Source organism: Mobula hypostoma, chromosome 9, assembly GCF_963921235.1.
Source record: "Mobula hypostoma chromosome 9, sMobHyp1.1, whole genome shotgun sequence".
In the NCBI taxonomy this organism is placed as follows: domain Eukaryota; kingdom Metazoa; phylum Chordata; class Chondrichthyes; order Myliobatiformes; family Myliobatidae; genus Mobula; species Mobula hypostoma.
In genome coordinates this window covers 52,536,938-52,559,613 of record NC_086105.1, presented here as the reverse complement: position 1 = coordinate 52,559,613, position 22,676 = coordinate 52,536,938, and the positions used below count along the sequence as shown (strand labels likewise).

Below are 22,676 nucleotides of genomic sequence, written 5' to 3'. Positions count from 1 at the left end.
GGAACTGTACTTAGCCTCACAGTCATACGAGTTGGGGATGGGTATGCTGACATTCTGGAGCATGTAAGAGGAAGGGGGAAGTGGTCTAAATATTATAGGATGGGTTATTCGGAAGCTTTAGAGAGGGGCAGAGGAGATTTACCAGTACTGTGGCTGGATTAGAGAGCACGTCTTATGAGGATAGGTTGAGTGAGCTAGGGCTTTACTCTTTGGAGCAAAGGAAGATAAGACATGATTTGATAGAGGTGTACAAAATGATAAAAGGCATAGATAGAGTGGACAGGGTGGAAATGGCTAATATGAGGGGTCATAGATTTAAGGTGATTGGAGGAAAGTATAGGCAGAATGTCAGGGGTAAGTTTTTTACATAGAGTGGTGGTGTGTGTAATGCAGTGCTGCGGGTGGTGGTACTGGCAGATACATTAGGGACATTTAGGAAACTCTTAAAGTTTCTTAAGCACATAGGCACATAGACAAATGGAAGGCTGTGTAAGAGGGAAGGGTTAGATTGGTCATAGAGTAAGTTAAAATGACAACACAATATCATGAAGTGAACACATCAAAGTTGCTGGTGAACGCAGCAGGCCAGGCAGCATCTCTAGGAAGAGGTACTGTACCTCTTCTAGAGATGCTGCCTGGCCTGCTGCATTCACCAGCAACTTTAATGTGTGTTGCTTGAATTTCCAGCATCTGCAGAATTCCTCGTGTTTACATCATGAAGCGAAGGGACTTTACTGTGCTGTAATGTGCTATGTTCTATTAGGGTGGATAAATCCCCAAGGCCTGATACAATCTTTCCCATATGTCAATGGAAGCAAGAGAGGAGATTGCTGAGGCTCTGATGAAGACTTCTGCATCCTTGAGAGCAGAGAGGGAAATGTGGTTTACATGGGTTTTACTGAGGCTTTGGACAAGATCTCACATCGTAGGCTGGTCAGAAGGATAAGCCACAAGGAACCTGAGGAATATTGGGAAACTGGCTCAGCGATAGGAGGCAGAGGGAAGTAGCAGATGGGAGTTTCTTTGACAAAAAATCTAAAAAGACTGATGTACCTCAGGGATCCAGGCATGGACCTGTTGTTTGTAATATATAATGAATTAGAATATAGATGATCTGATTAGTAAGATTGCAGACAACACGAAAAGTAGTGCAGTCACAGATAGTGAAGAAAGTTGTATAAAGATACAGTGGGACGTAAGATCAGCTGGAAAGTTGGGCAGAGCGGTGGCAGATGGAATTTAGTCTTGAGAATGTGAAGTTAACTCAAAAAGAACATAGGACCCTTGGGAAAGCTGATGTCTGTAGATACCTTGGGGTGCAAGTCTAGTGTTCACTTGAAATGGAGACATGGTTTCACAGGGTGATCAAAAAGGGATTTCATATATTTGACTTCATAGACTGAGGGTTTGAGTATGAGAGTTGGGATTTCATGAGAATGTACAAAACATTGGTTGGATATCATGTACAATTCGAGTCATTCCAATACAGGAAAGAAATGTTAGCAATTGGGAGAGTGCATTAGAGTTTTGTCCGGGTGATGCCTGCAATGGAGGGCTTTGGCTATAAGGTGAGGTTGGATAGGCTGGGTTTACTCTCATTGGATTCTGAGAACACCATAAAACTAGGAGTGCCATGGATAGGATAGAAAGTCAGAAACAGAGGGCACAGAGTTACGGTGAGAGGGGAGAAATCTAATGGACATCTTTGGAGAGAGTGGCAGTTATATGGAACGAGCTGCCAGACGAGGCGGTAGAGGGAGATACAAATACAAAGTCTAAAAGACCCTTGGACAGGAAAGCTGGAGGGGACTACATACCTAATCTGGACAAAAGGGAGTAGCACAGACAGGCATCACAGCATGGATGAAGTGGGTTAAAAGGGTCCATTTCTGTGTTGTATGTTTCCATCAGGACTCACATTACCTAAAGAGCTTTTAATATCATAGAATCAGACAACTCAGAAACAGCCCATTCAACAAGTCAAGTCTGCATTGCTCTCTAAGGCTATCAGAGATATCTAAGATCAGTTTGAAGGCTTTTAACAGCTTACGTCCCCTGTTTTTCTCTCCGCAGACATTGCCCGATCTGCTGAGAACCTTCAGCATTCTGTTTTTATTTTGGATTTCCAGCATACACAGAAATTTTGCCTCTGTACAAGAGATCAGAAGTTCACCAGCAGTAAATAATCCCTCGGGCAGTCAGAACGACCCCAGGAAACAATCTTACCTGGTAATGAAACTGATGTCCATCTGCCATTAATGGATAAAAGTCCTGGCAGAAAAGATAAATATCATTACCAATAATTTATCATCTTAGAATCTGGAAAACCACATTCCCTGAAGTGTCTGAATTCTGAAACCATTAATTAATAATGTTATCATGCAATGATAACAAGTCATGATCCACTGCCAACCTCTCCATTAGCAAAGCCTCCACACATGACTGGTAGCCCTGCCTTTGGAGGTCCTACCTCCTGTTGGGACTAAGCCAGTCAACCAAGACGGGGCGGTTCCAGTATTGGCTTGCCATCAGTGGGGACCACAGCGAACGCAGTTAGTGGGGGAATTCCAATCAAGGGCTGAAATTCTTGATCGTCTCGCAGAAAATATTCTTGTCATATTTCCCCCAGCAAAAAAACTGGGAGGGAATGTGGTGTTCTCCCACTGGTGTCAGCAGAAAGTTCTTACCTCCTGCAGCCGGTCGATGTACTTGCGGCATGTCTCCAGATCACAGTCTCCGTGGATGACAATAATTCCCAGTGGAATTGCTGAAGGAAGAAAATGAAAGCATTATCACATTCCCTGGGACTTTCCATTAAACTCTGGGAAGATAATAGTATTGTGTGAAGAGTACATGGAAGTACTTTTATAGAGACACTGCGTACTGAAGTAATTGTTCATGTAGACAATCTGAGTACAGTCCCCAACCCTTAGGTCTGTCAGATTAGAACCCCAGAGTCATACAGCACTACATCACAGAAACAGGCCATTCAAACCATCCAGTCCATGCTACACTATTATTCTGCCTAGTCCCATTGATCTGCACTTGGGCCATAGCGCATTATACCCCTCCCAACTACGTACTTATCCAAACTTCTCTAAAATGTTGAAATCAATGCCTCATCCACTACTTCCACTGGCAGCTCATTGCTCAATGTCACCTTTTACCCTTAACCTATGACCTCCAGTTCTAATCTCACCCAACCTCAGTGGAAAAAGCCTGCTCGCATTTACCCTATCTATATCCCTCGTGATTTTGTGTATCTCTATCAAATCTCCTCTCATTCTCCTACACTCCAGGGAATAAAGTCCCAACCTGTTTAACCTTTCCCTATAACTCAGATTAGGGTGTAGAGTTGTTATTGGAGAATTATTTTCTCCAGTTTAAGCTTCCTATGCTTGCTTATATTTTTATACCATCACCTGTTGTGTGTAATTGTTCAGAGAGTTTTCAGTAATTCTAGCCAAGCTGATTCTGTACCTTTCTAGAAGCTTTTCTGCAGTCTGTGCATCAGTGTTGATCTTGATAAATAGTGGAGCAGTTTTGAAGGATCAAATTGCCTGCTACTGCCCCTAATTTTTAAGTTCTTGTGAAGTGGTGCAAGGTCATATTGGTAGGGGAGATTGACTGGCGTACCACCGACTTGCTGCCCACTGAGCTCAGATACGACCACCCACAGTGTTTCTGTCGCTACTCACATGTCTCTTGCAGCCTCTGCTTGGTGTACTGCATGCTCTCATAGTCCTGGAGACTGATCCTGTTCACTCGCATCCTCAGCCGGCCCGGGACAGTGTGTGGGCTGCAAAACACAGATAGTGAGAATGGCAGCTTTTGTCACGGTCAGAAACGGTGACACTCAGAGTTGTCCATCAAAGGATTCCAGATAATAAAATGGCCATAGAGAGGACTATGGCAACAATGCTACACTCACATGCACACACTTTAGTGTAAATGCCTTACGAACAAGCCCAGTAAAAGCCCTTGTTTATATTTGTACCAGACCAATTTATTCCCTTTAAGTGCAGCTCTCTCAAAGCTAGGAGATCAATAGCTATCAAATATTTGTTGGTGGTATCTTTGATTGTTGAGAATATTCATTTGCAGAGGGAGATCTGCCACAACCTACACTCCCACCCTTTACCAGACGCTCTATGTGCCATACCTGGAGTTTCTCCGTTCTCCAACAGACCCACACTCCACCTCAGTCAACCGTCTCCTCTCTTCCAGACCCTCTGCTTCTCTCCACCTGAATACTCTTGAGTTCTCACCCATACCCTACCAAATCCAGCTCCTCACCTCTGGTGTCTCCCCACTCTCAAATCCTCCTTTCACCTGAACCCTCTCCTCCCCCAACACACAGACCCTTTTGATGACTCCATTAGATCCTGCCATACTCTCGTACCCCTGCACCAACAAGACCATAAGACAAGAGGAGCAGAATGAGGCCATTCGGCCTATTGAGCCTGCTTGGCCATTCAATCATGGCTGATTTATTTTTCCTCTCAACCCAGACTCTCCCACGAATGGAAATACCCTCTACACGTCTACTCTATCAAGGCCTTTCAATATTCAACAAGTTCAGTTAGAGTGAAGGAGGACAGCGGAAAAAGTTCAGGTGGGAGGTCTATCAGAATGCACAACCTTAGAACAGCAGAATGTTCCTTTAGAACCAAGTTGAGGAGGAATTTCTTTAGTCATAGTGTGATGAATATGTAGAATTCATTGCCATGGACAGCTGTGGAGGCCAAGTCATTGGGTACATTTAAAACGGAGGTTGATAGGTTCTTGATTAGTAAGGCCATCAGAGGTGAGAAGGCGAGAAAATGGGGTTGAGAGGGATAATAAATCAGCCATGATCAAATGGTCAAGCAGACTTGATGGGTTGAATGGCCTAATTCCGCTCCTATGTCTTATAGTCTTTCCAAAATCTGCCTAGAAGGTGGATTTCTACCTATCTTAGCAGGATATCCCTGTGTTTGTAGGTGACTGGCAGCTTCTGGGGAGGGTGCGTTGAATAGAAAAAAGGATTAGTGTCAGATTAGTGTACAGAGTACATTATGGAGGGGTAGTGTTGTAGAAAGCAGTCTGTATTGTGTTACAGAAAGACAGTTCCCATGGGAAGGCTTTCTTACAACAGTAATGCCTCTGTGGGTGTGTTGTCTCTAGTTATTAGAAATCTGATTGTACTGTAGGCAGCAGAGGAAGGGTTGTTGCTTTAATTAACAAGAAAATGGATGTTACATTTCTTGACAAAGTATTATGTACAAGTTTCAATGGGAGATCAGTTTCCAAAGTAAATCCCATAAGCAGCCTCCCACTGTAAACTGGCAGCCTATGATCATTGTTCTTGGTGAATTAGTTCAGTGCTTTGTTTACACTCTGCGTTCATTTATTCATGCAAATTCCACAAAAGTGAATTTTCATTCTGAATGTCACAGTTTTTGGTATTGATCTGTGAACTGCATGGGGGCAAAATGCCATTATCTAAACTGCTAGAATGAAGGGCACTGTAAATTGGTGACTGATGGCCAGTACAGACTGAATGGGCTGAAGGGCTGTTTCAGTGCTGAATCTCTGTGAACTACCTCAGTGCGGTTTAGCAGTCATCCTCATCCAGTTTTCTCATAAAGGTGGTGAAATTGACTAAAGAGGCACGGGAACCAGTGTTAGGGTGGTTCCCACACCGTCCATGCCCTGCTGTGTCCCGTGAGGAGTATGCCAGCTCTTAAAAGACACACTTCCCATGCTAATCAGTAGTACACACTATGACCATCAGCAGTGAGGAGGCTCTAGATTCATGCTCTGCGACGCACCGATACTGGTACAGGAGACTGAGGCCAGTTCTGCTCAAGGGGAGGGAGTTGAGGGAAACGTTCCACTGGACAAGCTTGACTAAAATGGTAGAGAGGGTGAGGGCAATTGAGATATGAAGCAATGCTGGAAGACAGCTCATGACTCTACTGGACATGTCGAGGTGACCGCTAGACCAGGTAAATCAGAATCACGACAGCACAGTATAGGCCCTTCAGCCCACAATGTTGTGCTGACCTTTTAACCTACTCCAAGATCAATCTAACCATTCCCTCCCAAATAGCCCTATGTTTATTTTTTCTTCCATGTCCTTATTTGACAGTCTCTTAAATGTCCCTAGCGTATCTGCTTCTACCACACCCCTAGCAGCGTTGACAAGTCCAATTTACACCCCTGGCATTCCATACAAATGCCACACTCTGTGTAACAAAGCCTACCTCTGACATTCCCCTATACATTTCTCCAATCACCTTAAAATTATACCCTCTTGTATTAGCCATTTCCATCCTGGGAAAATATCTCTGGTGTCCACTCTGTATCATTATCATTTTATGCACTTCTGTCAAGCCAGCTCTCTCATCCTCCGTCACTCCAAAGAAAAAAGCCTTAGCTCGCTCAAACTTTCCTCATAAGACATGCCCTCTAATCCAAGCAGCATCCTGGTAAATCTCCTCTGCACCCTCTCCAAATCCTTCCTATAGTGAGGTGATCAGAATTGAACACAATATTCCAAGTGTGATCTAGCCAGAGTTTCATCGAGCTACAACATTAACCCATGGCTCTTAAATTCGGCAGATGGATGTCAGTCACAAGGAGAGACAGCAGGAATAGAATGCAGAATCTGGTGTTGCTTGAGGGATTGGAAGTCCCAAACATCCATCCAGCCTAGACCGTGCAGACGAGAACTACAATTGAGATGCTTTCACGACAAGCCTGGTGGAGTTGTGCAGCAATAGTGTCATAGAGCACTACAGTGCAGAAGCAGGCTCTTCAGCCCATCTAGTCCATGCTGAACTATTATTCAGCCTATTTCCATTGACCCACACCTGGACCATAGCCCTCCATACCCCTGCCATCCATGTACTTACCTAAGCTTCTTTTAAATGTTACAACTCAATCCACATCTAACACTTCCGTTGGCATCTCGTTCCACACTTGCACTACCCTTTGAGCAAAGAAGATCCCCACTCAAATTCCCCTGTAATATGTCACCTTTCACCCTAAACTTCTGACCTCTAGTTCTAGTCTCACCCAACCTGAGGGCAAAAGGCCTGTACGCTTTTACACTGGGCACATCCCTTATAAGATCTCCCCTCATTCTCTTGTGCTCCAGGGAATAAGTCCTAACCTATTCAATCTTTCCTTGTAACTCAGGTCCTCAAGACCCGGCAACGTCCTTGTAGATTTCCTCTGCACTCTTTCAATCTTATTGATATCTTTCCTGTAGATAGGTGACCAGTACTGCACTCAATACTCCAGCTTTGGCCTCAGTAATGTCTTATACAACTTCAATATATCATCTAAACTCCTGTATTCCTGTATCTTTAGGACCCTATCTAACTGTGACACCACTTTCAATGAATTATGGACCTGTATTCCCAGATCCCTTTGTTCTACCACACTCCTCAGTGCCCTACCGTTCACTGTGTAAACTGTACCATGGTTTGTCCTGCCAAAATGCAACACCTCATATTTGTCTACATTATATTCCACCCGCCATTTTCAGTACATTTTCCCAGTTTGTCCAGATCCTGCTGAAAGCTTTGATAGCCTTCCTCACTGTCCACTATGCCGCACCCCTCCCACCTTGTTATGCGACACCATCACTCTGCTAATTTCAACACACGCAGATCAGAGGTGACATTGCAGAACGGGGCATCTATGAGGTAGTGAGGACCTTCAGCAGCAGCAGAAAACCCCTCCAGCACAACCTAAACAACAGGAATTCTGCAGATGCTGGAAATTCAAGCAACACACATCAAAGTTGCTGGTGAACACAGCAGGCCAGGCAGCATCTCTAGGAAGAGGTACAGTCGACGTTTCAGGCCGAGACCCTTCGCCAGCACAACCTGTAACCTTAGGCTTGGACAATCCCTCACTGAAGTGCTAAAACTGAGCCGGCGATCAGCCTGGGTTCGATGAAGAACACAGGAGGACATGCAGGGAGCAGCATCAGAGGCAGGTGAAAAGGAGGTGACACTGCAACAGAGACCGTCTACCCCTCCCCCCCCGCCAAAGTGTGCAGCTACTTGAACCAATGCTTCACCACCACGGCTGGGATCTGGTTTCAGTACTGGCCTTTTGTGGAGTTTACCCATTCTCCCTGTCATTGCAAGGAGCACCCCTCCCCAGGTGCTCCATCTTCCTCCCACATCCCAAAGGGTTGGTCTGTTAATTGGTTGCTGTAAATTAGCCCTAATGTATAGGTGAGTGGGAAAATCTGGATGGGGGATAGGTATTAATGGAACTCAGCAAGTTAGGCAGAATCTCTGAAGGTTCATAAATGATATTTTGTGGCTGAGACCCTTCACCGGGACATTCCTGAAGTGTCCCCGCCTGAAACATTGAATATTTATTCCCCTCCAGAAATGCAGCCAGACCCTCTGTGTTCCTCCAGCATTTTGTATGTTGTTTTGGATTTCCAGCATTGATAGAATCTCTTGCATTTATGAGGTAATAATGGCACGTGCGAAGAGTGAAAATGGGTCACAGTAGGATTCAAGCAACACACATAAAAGTTGCTGGTGAACGCAGCAGGCCAGGCAGCATCTCTAGGAGGAGGTGCAGTCGACGTTTCAGGCCGAGACCCTCGTAGGATTCATGTGACTGGGTGCTTGATGGTCAGTGGGGACATGCTGGACTAAAGGGCGTGAATTTGTGCAGCACGACTCTAAAACTAACTGGCTCTAGGTGGGCTGGGAGGCCACAGCACATGGACACCAATACAGGGGCTCGGCTAGAGGCCTAGGTCCTATACCTAAAACTTTTCTCCCCTATGCTGGGATGGCTGCCACAGGTGTACTCAAGATGCTGGGGGACGTATGAGGAGTGGAATGGGAAATGGGAGTGTTTGGGGAGGGGGAAACGAAGTATTCTTTCTTGGCTGAAGCTGGTATGGACAGTAGACCTGGCAGGAATGCAGGAGGACACTGGAATTTGGTACTGGCAGGGACTGCAGGAAGGAAGACTGGCATTTGGAAGTAGGAGGGATCAGGGTCGGCACAGAGAGCAGATCAGTGGGGGTAAGGACGAGGGGTAAAATCAGAATCAGGTTTAATATCACGGGCATGCCTGTATGTTGTGAAATTTGTTGTTTGATATCACAGGCATGCCTGTATGTTGTGAAATTTGTTGTTTTGTGGCAGCAGTGCATTGTGGTACATGATAATAAATAAAGCTATAAATTAAAATAAGAAAATATATTAAAAATTAAATTATATAAGTAGTTTAAAAAGTGAGCAAAAAAGATAGTGAGGATCCATTTAGGACATGGGTGGTTTTGTGTTATTGGGGTCGCAGATCAGGGCAGCTGGGGTATAAACTGTGGACTGGGAGCCCTGTTGGTGTAATGAAAACTGGTGTCCAAAGTTAAATAATTTTACCTTCAGGTATCTAGCCTGGAGTTGTGTTAGTAAACAACACACACAAAATGCTGAGGAAACTCAGCAGTCAGGCTGCTATGAAGGGAAATGGGCAGCCCACACTTTGGGGCGAGATCCCTCATCAGGACTGGGAAGGAAGAGGGCAGAAGGTGAAATGTTCTCCACCTCCTTCCCTTTTCCTCTGGTTCACTCTCCTCCTCCTGTAGCCCTTTACCTCACTGAATTAATAATCGACAGTCACTGGAGTGTAGGGTGGGCAGGGCTGCTGGGAAGGGCAGCAGATCTGTTCAGAATCAGGTGCCAGGGAGAATGGCTAACAACTGTGTGGTTCTGTTTTGTTCCCTTTGGATTACGACCATGGGGGTGTTGGGGGTCAATCGTTCCAGAAGAAAGTCTGTGGAATGGATTTCAGATGACATTTCTGAACATTTACAACAGTGCAAATTGTATAATTCATGTTTTGTTAATATCAATGGGATTCAGTAACTTTAAGATGTTACTTCACCAACTAAATTCACCAACGTGTTGATAACAGCATAATCTAATTCTACCTGATGTGCCACTGACTTAATTCAGCCTTAAACAAATTCAGATTAATGAATTGGTTCTACATTTTAATTTTTGGAAGATATTACCCAGCACTGAGAGGTATATATTTTATTTAGTGTGTGACGAAAGAGGGTTACAAAAAGTACACATAGACTAAGATGTTAACTGTCCTGTGCTGGCACCAGTGGGATCAGCAGTTGATCTGCCACCTGTCTTCAGGAGAAAGAGAGATAAGGAAGACAATGGAGCAGCATTTGGAAATGTTAATGAAGAGACGAGAGAGTTTAACGGAAGGAGGCACCGGTCTGAGAACTGTCAAGATCGGCTCCTTTTTGAACCCTGAACTGTTTGAAGTGTGATGGACAGGCGATACCCCAGCAGGGGGATAAAAAGGGATAGGTTTGCTAAGGCAGGACAGACACGACACCACGAGGTAACGAGACCCTGGAAGCGGTGCACCTCCCACAAGTCGGTGGGAGTTTTTGGAGGGCTGGTCTTGGGACCAAGCCATAGACGCACAGGGTGGAAAGGTATGATCGGCGGGAACCTGGTGTGTGTCCGTCCTTGCCTGGGTGCCAAGTTCACTGCAGAGGAACGACCGTATCTGAAACGGAGGGGTCACAGTCGGTGACCTCAGAAGACATTACAAAGGGCTCGCCCAAAAGCTGACTGTGAGGAATATCGAAGGTCTGTTTGGAATCCGATTTTGAATATTCATTCGCTCTCTCTCTCTCTCTCTCTCCCACGGCACGGCAGTGATTACTGTGAACTGAACTGAACTCAATTGAACTGAACTTTGCGTCACTTTGAAACTGGTCATTTACCCCTAGACGACGATAGAGCTTGATTGATCCTATTATCCTAGTTCTGTGGACATGTGTGTTTATCATTGCTGAACTGTTGCATGTATTATTCTTTCGATTAGAGTACTGTGTTGCTTATTTCTTTAATAAAACTTTCTTAGTTCCAGTAATCCAGACTCCAACTGAGTGATCCATTTCTGCTGGTTTGGCAACCCAGTTACGGGGTACGTAACAAGTGATACAGCACAGAATAGGTTCTTCTAGTCCTTCGAGCCTCATTGCCCAGGAACACCCGATTTAACCCTAGCCTAATTATGAGACAATTTACAATGACCAATTAACCAGCTAACTGGTATGTCTTTGGACTGTGGGAGGAGATTGGAGGACCTGGAGAAAGCCCACCCATTCCACAGAGAAGATGTACAGAGTCCTTACAGATGACATCAGAATTGAACTCCCGAGCTGTAATGGCATCATGCTAACTGCTACGTAATGGTGCCACGCAGATATACACTCAGGTTCAGAAACTTTCTACAAAGTTACCATTATTAACAAACGGTTAAAATAATATGATGGAAGAGGAGATAAGGTATGTTGCTGGACAGAAAAGGTTAGTAAATTAGTACTGCAACCCTGCTAATAGTTACTCAACTCCTTCTGTAAATAGGTGCAACCACTTTTATATAGATATTGCAGCAGTGCAACAGTTAGTGCAGTTTACGGTGCTAGTTTGATTCCCGCTGCTGTCTAAAGGGAATCTGAATGTTCTTTCTGTGACTATGTGGGTTTCCTCCAGATGCCCTGGCTTCCTCCCACATTCCAAAGGTGAACATTTAGGGCTAGTAAGTTGCGGGCAGGCAGTGTGGCACCAGAAGCACGGCGACACTTGAGGACCACCCCCAGCACAATCCTTGGACTGTGCTGGGCACTGATGTAAAATGACCCATTTCACTGTATGCTCAATGTACATATGACAAAGAAAGCCAGTCCAATCTAATTATGAAAATGACCATCATCAAGATAGAAAACAGTGTTCATCATCACTAACACAAGTACATTATTGCTGCACACGTTCATACAGTGCTCGTTTCCTGGACACACACTACACTGAGCACATGAGATAACACTGGATGTACAACACAGAAACAGGCTATTTCCACCCAACTAGTCCATTTGTACTCCAGTTCAGCCTCCTTTCACCTTTCCTAGCTAAAGCAGAATCCTCTGTACCCTTCTTTCCCATCTGCTTATCCTGCTTCCCCTCAAACACTTCTGTACTGTTCCCTTCAACCGCTCCCCTGTGGTAGCAAATTTGGGCGAGGCTTCTTCTGAATTCCCTGTTGGATTATCCTATACTTTGTACATTGATCGGCTCCAGTTCTGCTCCTCGTAACTGGGAACTCTCTCCGTATCCACTCCGTCAAATTTTTTTTCATCATTTCAAACAGCAAGAAAAGAAAAACAGCACACACTAGATACCAAGATAAAACCAGAAAAGGTCTGAAGTATCTACCAGGTCAAGTCCGCGTGATTTCATGACATCACCTTTCAAGGGAAGAGATCAGAGCCTTAGAGTACTGATCATTTCTTGTTTTTTGTAGATTCATTCTGAAAATCTTCTCTGCACCCTCTCCAGTGTATCTATAACCTTCTTATAATAACTGTGCAATATTTAATATTTTAAGAGTTGTCGCATCATAATTTCACTACTCTTAATGTCATCCCTAAATAAGGTGATTAAATAACTATACTAAATTATCTCTGAATAAATAAATAAATTCCTCTAGAACAGGGGTTCCCAACCATTTTTATGCCATGGACCAATACCACTAAGTAAAGGGTCCACGGACTCCAGGTTGGGAACCCCGGCTTTAAAAGTAAGCCATACAGTCAGAGAATCCTCCAGCACAGAAATAGACACTTTAGTCCATGCGGACTGTGATGCCTATCTACTCTAATCCCATTTGGCCTCATTAGCTCCATATCCCTCCAAGCCTTTCCTCACCAAGTGGTGCTGGACTTCCTATGTTTCATTGCTAGCTTATGGTGGAACATCTAATGATTGGAGAGGTTTTACTCTGAATCTCTCCACCTTCCACACCTGCATCTTGCAAGCAACAAGTGCCCCATTATTCTTCCTACCAATTGTACTAACTCTCATTCATCCATGCTGAAATTTATTTACCAATTATTTGACAGTTTTTATTAATGCCTTGTAGTAACTTTCAGGCAAGGCCTTTTGATCCAAACAATTGGTTTATTGATCATTATAGAATGTCTCTCTGGCACTTTCTGCTCCCTCTGCTCTCCGTTCCCCTTTTCCTAACCATGGTTCCCCTCTCTCTGCCTTCTTCACACTCTCAGTCTGTAATAGAGACTCATATCAGAATCAGGTTTATCATCACTCACACGTCCTGAACTTTGTTCTTTTTTGCGGCAGCAGTACAGTGCAATACATAAAACTGCTACAGTACTGTGCAAAAGTCTTAGGCACCCTAACTCTCTATATATATGTGTGTGTGTGTGCATATATATGCCCAAGACTTTTGCACAGTACTCTGCTTGCCTGTAAGACAAGCTTTTCAATGTACCTGTACCTCACCATAGCTGTGCTCATGGCAATGAACTTGGCCTGACATGAACTTTTGGTGGAACAGGACTACCAGACATTCTGTATTAGTGGATGCTACTACGATCAATACCCAAACAAACTGTCACGTCATTTTCTTGTACATGTTACACAGCAGTGTATTTTCCAGTGTATCCACTGCATTTAAACGGAGTGGGAAATATCAAAGTATGTTTATTATCAAAGCACAAATATATTAACATCTACGACCTTGAGATCCAGGCATTTACAGGAAAATAAATAAATACAGTAGAATTTACAAAAAGCTGTACATAAACAAGGACTGACAATCAACCGATGTGCAAAAGACAACAAATTGTGTAAATAAAAAAATAATAATTCTGAAAACCTGAGCTGCAGAGTCCTTGAAAGTGAATCTGTAGCCTGTGGAATCAGTTCAGAGTTAAGATGGGTGAAGCTATCCATGCTGGCCCAGGAACCTGATGGTTATAGGGTAATCACTGTTCCTGAAACTGTCGGTGTGGGACTTCAGGTTCCTGTGCCAGTGAGAAGAGAGCATGACCTGGATGGTGGAGGTACTTGACGATGGATGATACTCTCCATTTAAATGTGCTATAAGGTGGGGATGGCATTGTCTGTAATGCATCCACCACTATCTGTAGTTTTTCTCCAGTCCTGAGCATTGGTATGCCCATACCATGATGCGACAGGTTAGGATACTCTCCACTATATAGAAGTTTATCAAACTTCTATGTGAAATTATGAGGGGTATAGATAAGGCAAATGCAAGCAGGATTTGTCCGCTGAGCTTGGCTGAGAGTGGAGCTGGAGGTCATGGGTTAAGAATGAAAGGTGAAATGTTTAAGGGTAACATGAGGGGGAGCTTCATCACTCAGAGCGTGGGATGAGCTCCCGGCAGAGGTGGTGGATGCAGATTCGATTTTAGTACTTAAGAGAAATTTGGATAAGTACATGGGTGGGAGGGGTGTGCAGGGCTATGGTCTGGGTGCAGGCCAACGGGATTAGGAAGAATAATAGTTTGACACAGACTAGATGGGCTGAAGGGCCTATTTCTGCACTGCAGTTCTTTATGACTCTATATGTACAAGTATGCGATCCCTGGTTCCAGCTGTAAACCTACTCATGTTGCTAACACCTGGTGTTCTTGACCCCAGCTCCAGCTCCACACCCGGCCCAGGCAGACCTGGCCACACACCCCTCTTGCCCCTGGACTCCAGGAAATATCCAGGGATTACTGACTGAGCCAGATGCTGGCCCATCAGGATTTCCAGCTAATCAGATGCTGCATTATTGGGGTTTTAATGGGTTTCTGTCGTGCAACCCTGTCTGGCTGCATCTGTCATTTCTTCATGGTATTTGTAACATGTTATGCCACATGAGTGCATAATATTGAAAGGGCTAGATAGAGTGGAGGTGGAGAGGAGGTTTCCTATAGTGAAGGAATCTAGGACCAGACGGCAAAGCCTCAGAATTTGAGGATGTCAATTTAGAATAGAAATGATGAGGAATTTCTTTAGCCAGAAGGTGGCGAGTCTGTGAAAGTCATTGCCACAGATGCCGTGGAGGGTGTCATTGGGTATTCAGTAGGTTTTTGATTAGTAAGAACTTCAAAGGTTACGGGAAGAAGGCAGGAGAATATGGTTGAGGGAAAATAAATCGCCCATGATGGAATGGCAGAGTAGACTTGATGGGCTGAATGGCCTAATTCTGTTCCTATGTCTTATAATAAATACATAAACTATTGGTTAAAGGGGACAGAAAGGAGCACAACTAACAATACCACGAGGATGAAAGGTGTGCAGATTGTTACTTACAGCGTGAAGCTATCGGGGGGCGCAGAGACACGACGGAGATCAGCATGTTGCACCTTGTGGATACTGTGCGGTCGAGCACATCCCACCAGCAAGTGCCAAGCATAACATGGATCGGGGTGGAGAGAGAAACATACCACATTTAGGTTGGGAGGATGGCAGGGAAAGTCAACCATCTGCATCCACAAACATTAGTTAACAGCGTAACAGTACAAACGACAGATCAGACCAAGAGGAAAAGGGAACATTTCAAACAAGGGAAATCTTAACTTGACTCATCAAGTGAAGAATTCTCAGATTTGGGGAGAGCACTGGTTTAGAGGAAATTACCTTCTCGATGGGAATAAACTGTACAGATGTAAAAGAAGTAATGATTCCAATCCCCACACAAAATGCTGGAGTTCAGGCAGCATCTTTGCAGAGGAATAAACTGTTCATTCCTCTCCATTGATGCTGTCTGACCTGCTGAATAACTCCAGCATTTGGTGTGTGTTTGTGTTGCTCTGGATTTCCAGCATCTGCAGAATCTCTTGTGTTTATGTTTCCATCCTCACTGGTTCCCAATGGGTAGATTCAGTTGGAATTTCTCCTTCTCCTTTTCCTCCAATATTTTGTCTTCAGAAAACACTGCAAGATGCATTGGCTCCCTCTTATTACTTACCTAAATGATCATTGTTCATTCTTGAAGCTGACCTTATAGTCACACACAAAATGCTGAAGGCAGCGCATGGATTGGGCTGCTGGCAACAGTGGTGGAGGCGGATACCATAGGGTCTTTTAAGAGACTCCTGGATAGGTACATGGAGCTTAGAAAAATAGAGGGCTATGGGTAACCGTAGGTAATTAAGGACATGTTTGGCACAGCTTTGTGGGCTGAAGGGCCTGTATTGTGCTGTAGGTTTTCTATGTTTCTAATTCAGCAGGTCAGGCAGCATCCATTGAGGGGAATATACAGTTTATGTTTTGGGCCAAGATTCTTCATCAGGACTATGATGGCCAAGTGTGATTTTAACCAGATTTTGGCATGGTTATCTCATGGATGTTTTACTGACTTGAACACAGGAGTAAACCCTGCTACTCCTTGCTTCTTCCCTGAATTTCCGAAAGTTAGCTCCTTTGCTCATTAATAAAAGCTGATTTATATTGTGCACATATTAGCAGGAAAGTTGAACTGTCTTTGAGGTTGATGTGAAGGGAAGCTTTAACTAAAGCTAGGTAAAGGAGTTAATGTCATAATAATACAAAGAGGGGAAGTTTGGGCAGAGGTTGAGAGAAATACCCACATCTAAAAATGACAGAGCATTATGGAGATTGCAGGAAGCATGGTAAAAATCAAGCCTATGCAGCCCTCAGTGTGTTTTTTAAATCAGACTGCAGTGAGGAGGAGTCTGTGACCCACCTCTTTGCACACTGTCAGTTCACAAAGAGGGTGTGGAGGAGGATGGACAGGCTAGTGTCATGCTTCATCCCCAGCAGCTGCGTAACAGAGGACTCTCTGATCTACGGGCTGTTCCTGGGGACGCACACGGAGACAAACATCCAGTGCTGCTGGCAGATCATCAACTCGGTGAAAGACCTTCTTTGATCGGCCCGAAACTTGATGATCTACCAGCACATGGAGATGTCCATGGGAGAATGCTGTCGACTGGCACATTCTCGGCTGCAGGAGTACGTGCTGAGGGACGCATTGAAACTCGGTGCAGCCACCGCAAGGGCCCGGTGGGGATGGACCACGGTATAGGTTTCTTCACCCGCAGGAGTGGAGGGGTTCGGGTGGCGGGGGGTATACCCCTCAACAATGATATGGTAAGGTGAACAACTGGAGTGCCACGTGGGTGGCCATAAGTATGGATGTGTACAGACTATAATGGAAACGTATGTAAAGGATGGTAAGTTATTAAATGGTTTATTGTATATAATTTTATTTTTGAATAAAGTATATTTTGAAATAAAAAAAAGAGTTCAAATCATCTAAAGGGTTTGCTGCCAACACGCTCAGTGTAATCTGCATTTATTCTGGAAGGGCCAGATTGTTGGCCACTTATGGACAATTTCTCCTGGTGCATCCATGACACATCACCCACCAATTACCGGGAAGTATCATCTACTGGAGATAGCAGCTGGTCTTTGCAAAGCAGCAAGGAACGGCAACCCTCCGAAACCTGGTGCCTGGTATTGATTCCAAAGAAAAGCAAGTGGACTATAATGTACCATGCTGATTCACCGATGCTCAATTTGTGCTATTGTCAATTTAATCTCCACCACCTTGCGCTTGTACGGGGTTAGTCTGAGGCTCTGTGGTTCCAAAGCCTTTGGTTTAGGTGGGCACATCAGATGGACCGACATTTCTTGCTGATTTAATACAAGGAGAGCAAGTGAACTAGTTAACATTGAAAATAGTACAACATGGATTCCCAATTATAGCTTTTAACTTGGCGACTTTTCCCTACTCCTTCAATAATCTATTATACTAGGATGATTCAGGTCATTTCTGCGTTGATCCACTCAGACTTGCTTCCTTATGATACACTCTTTGTAGGAGCCACGTATCTATTTTCTGTCTGCATTGTATTTTGTGTTGCTTGCTTAGTATGGGTTTCAGTGACTTGTCTTAAACAGACAAATGTAAAAATATCCCCAATCTTGTGACAAGTTGAAGAAGCAACTATAATACTCCAGCCTTTAGGTCTTGTACATCCACACACAAGCCAATGTACTGAGTGGACTCCTCTTATGTGGCTTTGAGCCATTGGAGGAACCATGGTGGAGAAGGTGTAGCATCACAACCGAGTATTGAGTAGTACAGCACAGAAAAAGACCCTTTGGCCCATCAGTTCCCTGCTGACCCTCAATAATCTTAGTGACGGCAGTGCTCCCAGAATGGCATGGGTGACCTGCTCAAGGTTGAAGGTGGTCACTAAAAATGCTGCCCAACCCACTAAGTTCCTTTAGCAGATTATCTATCAGATTGTGAATGGGTTCGTCCAGAATCATTCCAGCTTCTGCTGCGTAAGCTTCTTCTCGGGACAATTGCCACTGCACTGCACTATAAATACTTCAACCCACTTTATAAAATGCTATTTACATTGTAAATACTTGCTGGTATTTATGTATTTATGCCATTTTATTGTATACCCACACTTCCACACGGAGCAGACTCGATGGGCCGAATGGCCAACTTCTGCTCCTTTGTCTTATGGTCTTCTTACTTTATTCTCACGTAATTCTCCATTCTTTATAATTGTTGAATGTTGTGCTAACACAACACAACAAATTCTGTATAGATATAACTATATAAGGTGAATGAAGTTGATCCTTCATCCTTAAAAGTCAGCTTCTCCTCGGCCTTCTAGAGCCATTCTAGAGTGCACTGTGCTATTAAAACCTGGTGCAGGTCATTGGATTTCCCCAAAACATTTTGCTGAGGACTCTCAGGTTAAATCACTGATGATATATGCTCCATTTGTATTTCAACCGTATCCAGTGAGTTTTTTATAACCTCACTGGCCTGGCACAGTCTTTCAGGGTTCCATGAACTCCTCACATAATAGAAAAGGCTTTCCTCTTGATTTTAGTGAATGCTTACTATCCTTCTCCATGAGACTTTGAGCATATATGGTATTTGTTTTCTATATTTGTCATTTTGTTCTGATCTTATTGCTTCCCAGAAGGATTAGCACATTTATTTGAACCAAGCCATCTGTGATTTGAGCAATGTTTGCTTTCCAAAAATTCTGGCAGAAGTTGCAGAATTTTTTTAATTTCTTGGAGTCATGTAAAATTTCCCTCTGCTTTCCACTGGTATGAGAAGACAAACATAAGCAGTGGAGGGTGACGTTACCTTGAGGTGAGCAGTAAGGAAAAGACTCACTCATTCAGTAATGGCATGGAGGTCCGTCGCTTGCACTTCTGCACCATGTTGGCCTGGTTTCTCAGCGAGATTCGGATAACCGATGGACTCAGGCGGCAGGGCTCCCCGTCTACCTGCATGGGGATCGTCTTGTAAGTGGTGAGGATCACCTCTCGGCACTGGTGAAGTCGCTCCCCGTGACCTCCAACTTGGAGAGCGGCCTGAAGTGAGCAAAGACCAGAGATATCGCTGGTTCTGTTTGGATGAACATTTTTCTCCAAACACGAGATGCGACAATGCTGAACTGCTATATTCTACAAAGTCTCCCCAAAATATCTAAAGCCTACGCAGCAGCTGATTACAGTGGGATATTTAGTGAAAATTCACTACCCTTTGAGAGAAGAAATAGTTACACATCTCAGTTTTAAATGACAGGCCCTTCATTTTTGTAGCTACATTTGCTTGTTCAAGATTCCCCCATTAATGGCAGCTTCTCAATATCTACATTATCAAGCCCCCTCAGGACTACATATCTGAAACTTGCTGTGCAAGTTGATAGGATGGTTTAAAAGTGTATGGTGTGTTGGCCTTCTTTAGTCAGGGGATTAAGTTCAAGAGCCACAAGGTAATGTTGCAGTTTTAATAAGACTGTGCTTGGACCACATTTGGAATACTGTGTTCCGTTCTGGTTGCCACATTATAGGAAGGATGTGAAAGCTTTAGAGAGGGTGCGGTGGAGAGGACGCTGCCTGGATTAGATGGCATGTCTTATGTGGAAAGCTTGAGTGAGCTAGAGCTTTTTTCTCTGGAGTGAAGGAGGATGAGAGGCAATGGTTTATACCATTGGACATTCTATTAAGATGAGTGGAGGAAAGTTTGGGGGAGATGTCAGAGGTAGTTTTTTTTTAGCACAGAGAGTGGTAAGCGCTGGAATGCACAGCCAAAATTGATAGCAGATACATTAGGACATCTAAAAGACACTTAAATAGGGATATGGATGAAAGAAAAATAGAGGGTTATGTTGGAGGTAAGGGTTAGATTGATTGAAAAGTAGTTTATATAGGCTGACACAACACTGTGGGCCAATGTGGTACTGTTCTATGTTCTATGAAATGTCGACCCTAAGCCATACTCAAGAACATTAGAACTGGAAGACCTAGCCTTACCAGAGATGCCATGGTGAAGCCTATCACCTCAATGCAGCCATCATCATGCCTCTGCGGCTCAAAGTCCCGGTGATCTCCTGGGTTCCCCCAGGGCGTTGTGCCCGCACAGTACCTGTATCAGATAAGCCCAGCTTCAGTATTTGTTTCAAAGAGTAACAACGCAAAATTTCTGTTCAGCTGAGCTCACATCTCTTCAATGTAAAATGGCAGGCAAGAGATTCTTGGCCAGTGATCTTCCACTGAGGGAGGGGCAAAATGTTGGATGAAGCCACAGCATACTGGGTTGCCATCTTTGACTAAAGATAAACGTTCTTATTAGGGCTGGTAACTCAATAGTTAGAATTGAGGGAATATGCACATCTAAACTCTGAGACCTTGGCATAACTCAGAAATAGACATCATTAAACCAGAAGACACAGGGGCAGGATTAGGCTATTTTGTCCACTCAGTGTGCTCTGCCACTTAATCATGGCTGATTTATCTTCCCCCTCGACCCCATTCTTCTTCCTCCCACTCATAACCTTTGATGCCGTCACGAATTAAGCACCTGTCAAACTCAGCTTTAAATAGACCCAATGACTTGGCCTCCACAGCCACCCGTGGCAGTGAATCCCACAGATTCATCGCCATCAGTTAGCTTCATAGAACAAGCAATCGTGATTGATATTAAACTCTTGCTACTGTCTGTAAAGAGTTTGTACATTCTCCCCGTGACTACGTGGGCTTCCTTCGGGTGCTCACTCTCCTCTCACATTCCAAAGGCATACGGGTTAAAGTTAAGAAGTTGTGGCTGTGCCAGGTAGGCATCTGGAAGCATGGCAACACTTCTGGGCTGCCCCCAGGACAATACTCAGATCTTGTTGGTCATTGATGCAAAATGACACATTTCACTGTATGTTCCAATGTACAAGTGACAATTAAAGCTAACCTTTAACCTCATCTTTTTTCTGAGGCTGTGCCCTATGGTCCTAGACTCTCCCATTATTGGAAATGTCCTCTGAATGTCCACTCTATCTAGGCCTGAGAATATTTGGCAGGTTTCAATGAGAGCTCCACTCATTCTTCTAAACTCTATACTAGGTACCTACTAAGTAGTTCAGAGAAGGTTTGACAGACTAATACCTGGAATTGGAGGGCTGTTTTATGAGAAGTTGGACAAGGTAAGCTTCTTGGCTAGAGTGAGAGAGGACTTCATTGAAACATCAGATCCTGAGTGTAGATGGGGAGAGGATGTTTTCTTGCGAGAGATCCTATTACAAAGGAGTCATTGTTCAAAAATATAGGGTCACCCATTTAAGAAAGAGATGAGATTACATTTTTTTTGTTGAAACTGAGACTTTGTAACTCAATTCCTTGAGGAGTGGAAACAGCCTTTCAATTTTTTTTAGGGAGACAAGAAAGGGCGTGAAATGCAGGAATGTGCAATTGGGTCTATAATCAGTTCTACCATGATCTATTAATGACCTCAAAAGATTTTGCAGGTGCTGAAAATCCACAGTATTATACACAAAATATGAGAGGATCTCAGCAAGTCAGGCAGTATCTATGGAGTGGAATAAAGAGCTGATGTTTCCGGTAAAGACCTATTATCAGGAGCATGACCTATTGAATAGTGCAGCAGGTTTGAGGGGCTAGTGACAAACCCCTGCTCCCACTCTGCATTCAGAACTGGCTGGAGGAGTTAAGCTCCACCATTGATGATACCCTTACCCACATCTCCTCATTTCCCAGACATCCACACTCACCCCAAGTAACTGCTGCATTAACAGGGGTAGAGTTCCTCTTGTCCTCTCCTGAGCCTCCACATCCAACACATCATTCTCCACAACTTCCGTCATCTTCAACGGGACCCTATCACCAAGCACATCTTTACCTCTCCTGCACTCTCCATTTTCTGCAAGGATGGCTCCTCCCTCATCCCCACTAATCTCCATCCTGGCAATTATCCCTGCAAGTGGCAGATGTGATTCACCTGCCATTTCACCTCCTCCCTCACCTCCATTCAGGGCCCCAAGCAGTCCTTTCAGGTGAGGAAGCACTTCACTGTTGGGGTTGTTGCTTGTACCTGGTGCTCCCAATGTGACCTCCTCAACGCTGGTGAGACCCAAAGTAGGCAGGGGTCTACTTTGTTGAGCACCTCTGCCCCATCCGCAAAAAATGTAATTTCCCAGTGGCCAACCATTTTAATTTCAATCCCTTTCCCATTCCAACATGTCAGTCTATGGACTCCTTGTCTGCCGCCATGATGAAGCCACTCTCAGGTTGGAGGAGCAACACCTCATACTCCATCTATGTAGCCTCTAACCTGATGGCATGAACATTGATTTCTCCAACTTCCAGTCATGTTTTACCCCTCCACCTTCATATTCTGGCATCTTCCCCCTTCGTTTCCAGTCCTGATGAAGGGTCTTAGCCTGAAACGTCATCTATTTATTCATTTCCATAGACTTGACTGGAGCACCAACACAGAGGA

General features: G+C 44.2%; 1 protein-coding gene across 1 annotated transcript in view; it reads right to left on the bottom strand.

Moving 5' to 3' along the window:
- The window catches only part of dgki (diacylglycerol kinase, iota), a 252,405-nt gene that overhangs the window by 54,992 nt on the left and 174,737 nt on the right, over nt 1-22,676 (bottom strand). The window contains exons 19-23 of the mRNA XM_063058282.1: nt 20,204-20,315; nt 19,059-19,258; nt 3,699-3,799; nt 2,688-2,767; nt 2,227-2,271 (exon numbers count right to left, since the gene is read on the bottom strand). Coding sequence (XP_062914352.1) covers nt 2,227-2,271; nt 2,688-2,767; nt 3,699-3,799; nt 19,059-19,258; nt 20,204-20,315 — 538 coding nt within the window. The remainder of the gene's footprint in view (nt 1-2,226; nt 2,272-2,687; nt 2,768-3,698; nt 3,800-19,058; nt 19,259-20,203; nt 20,316-22,676) is intronic.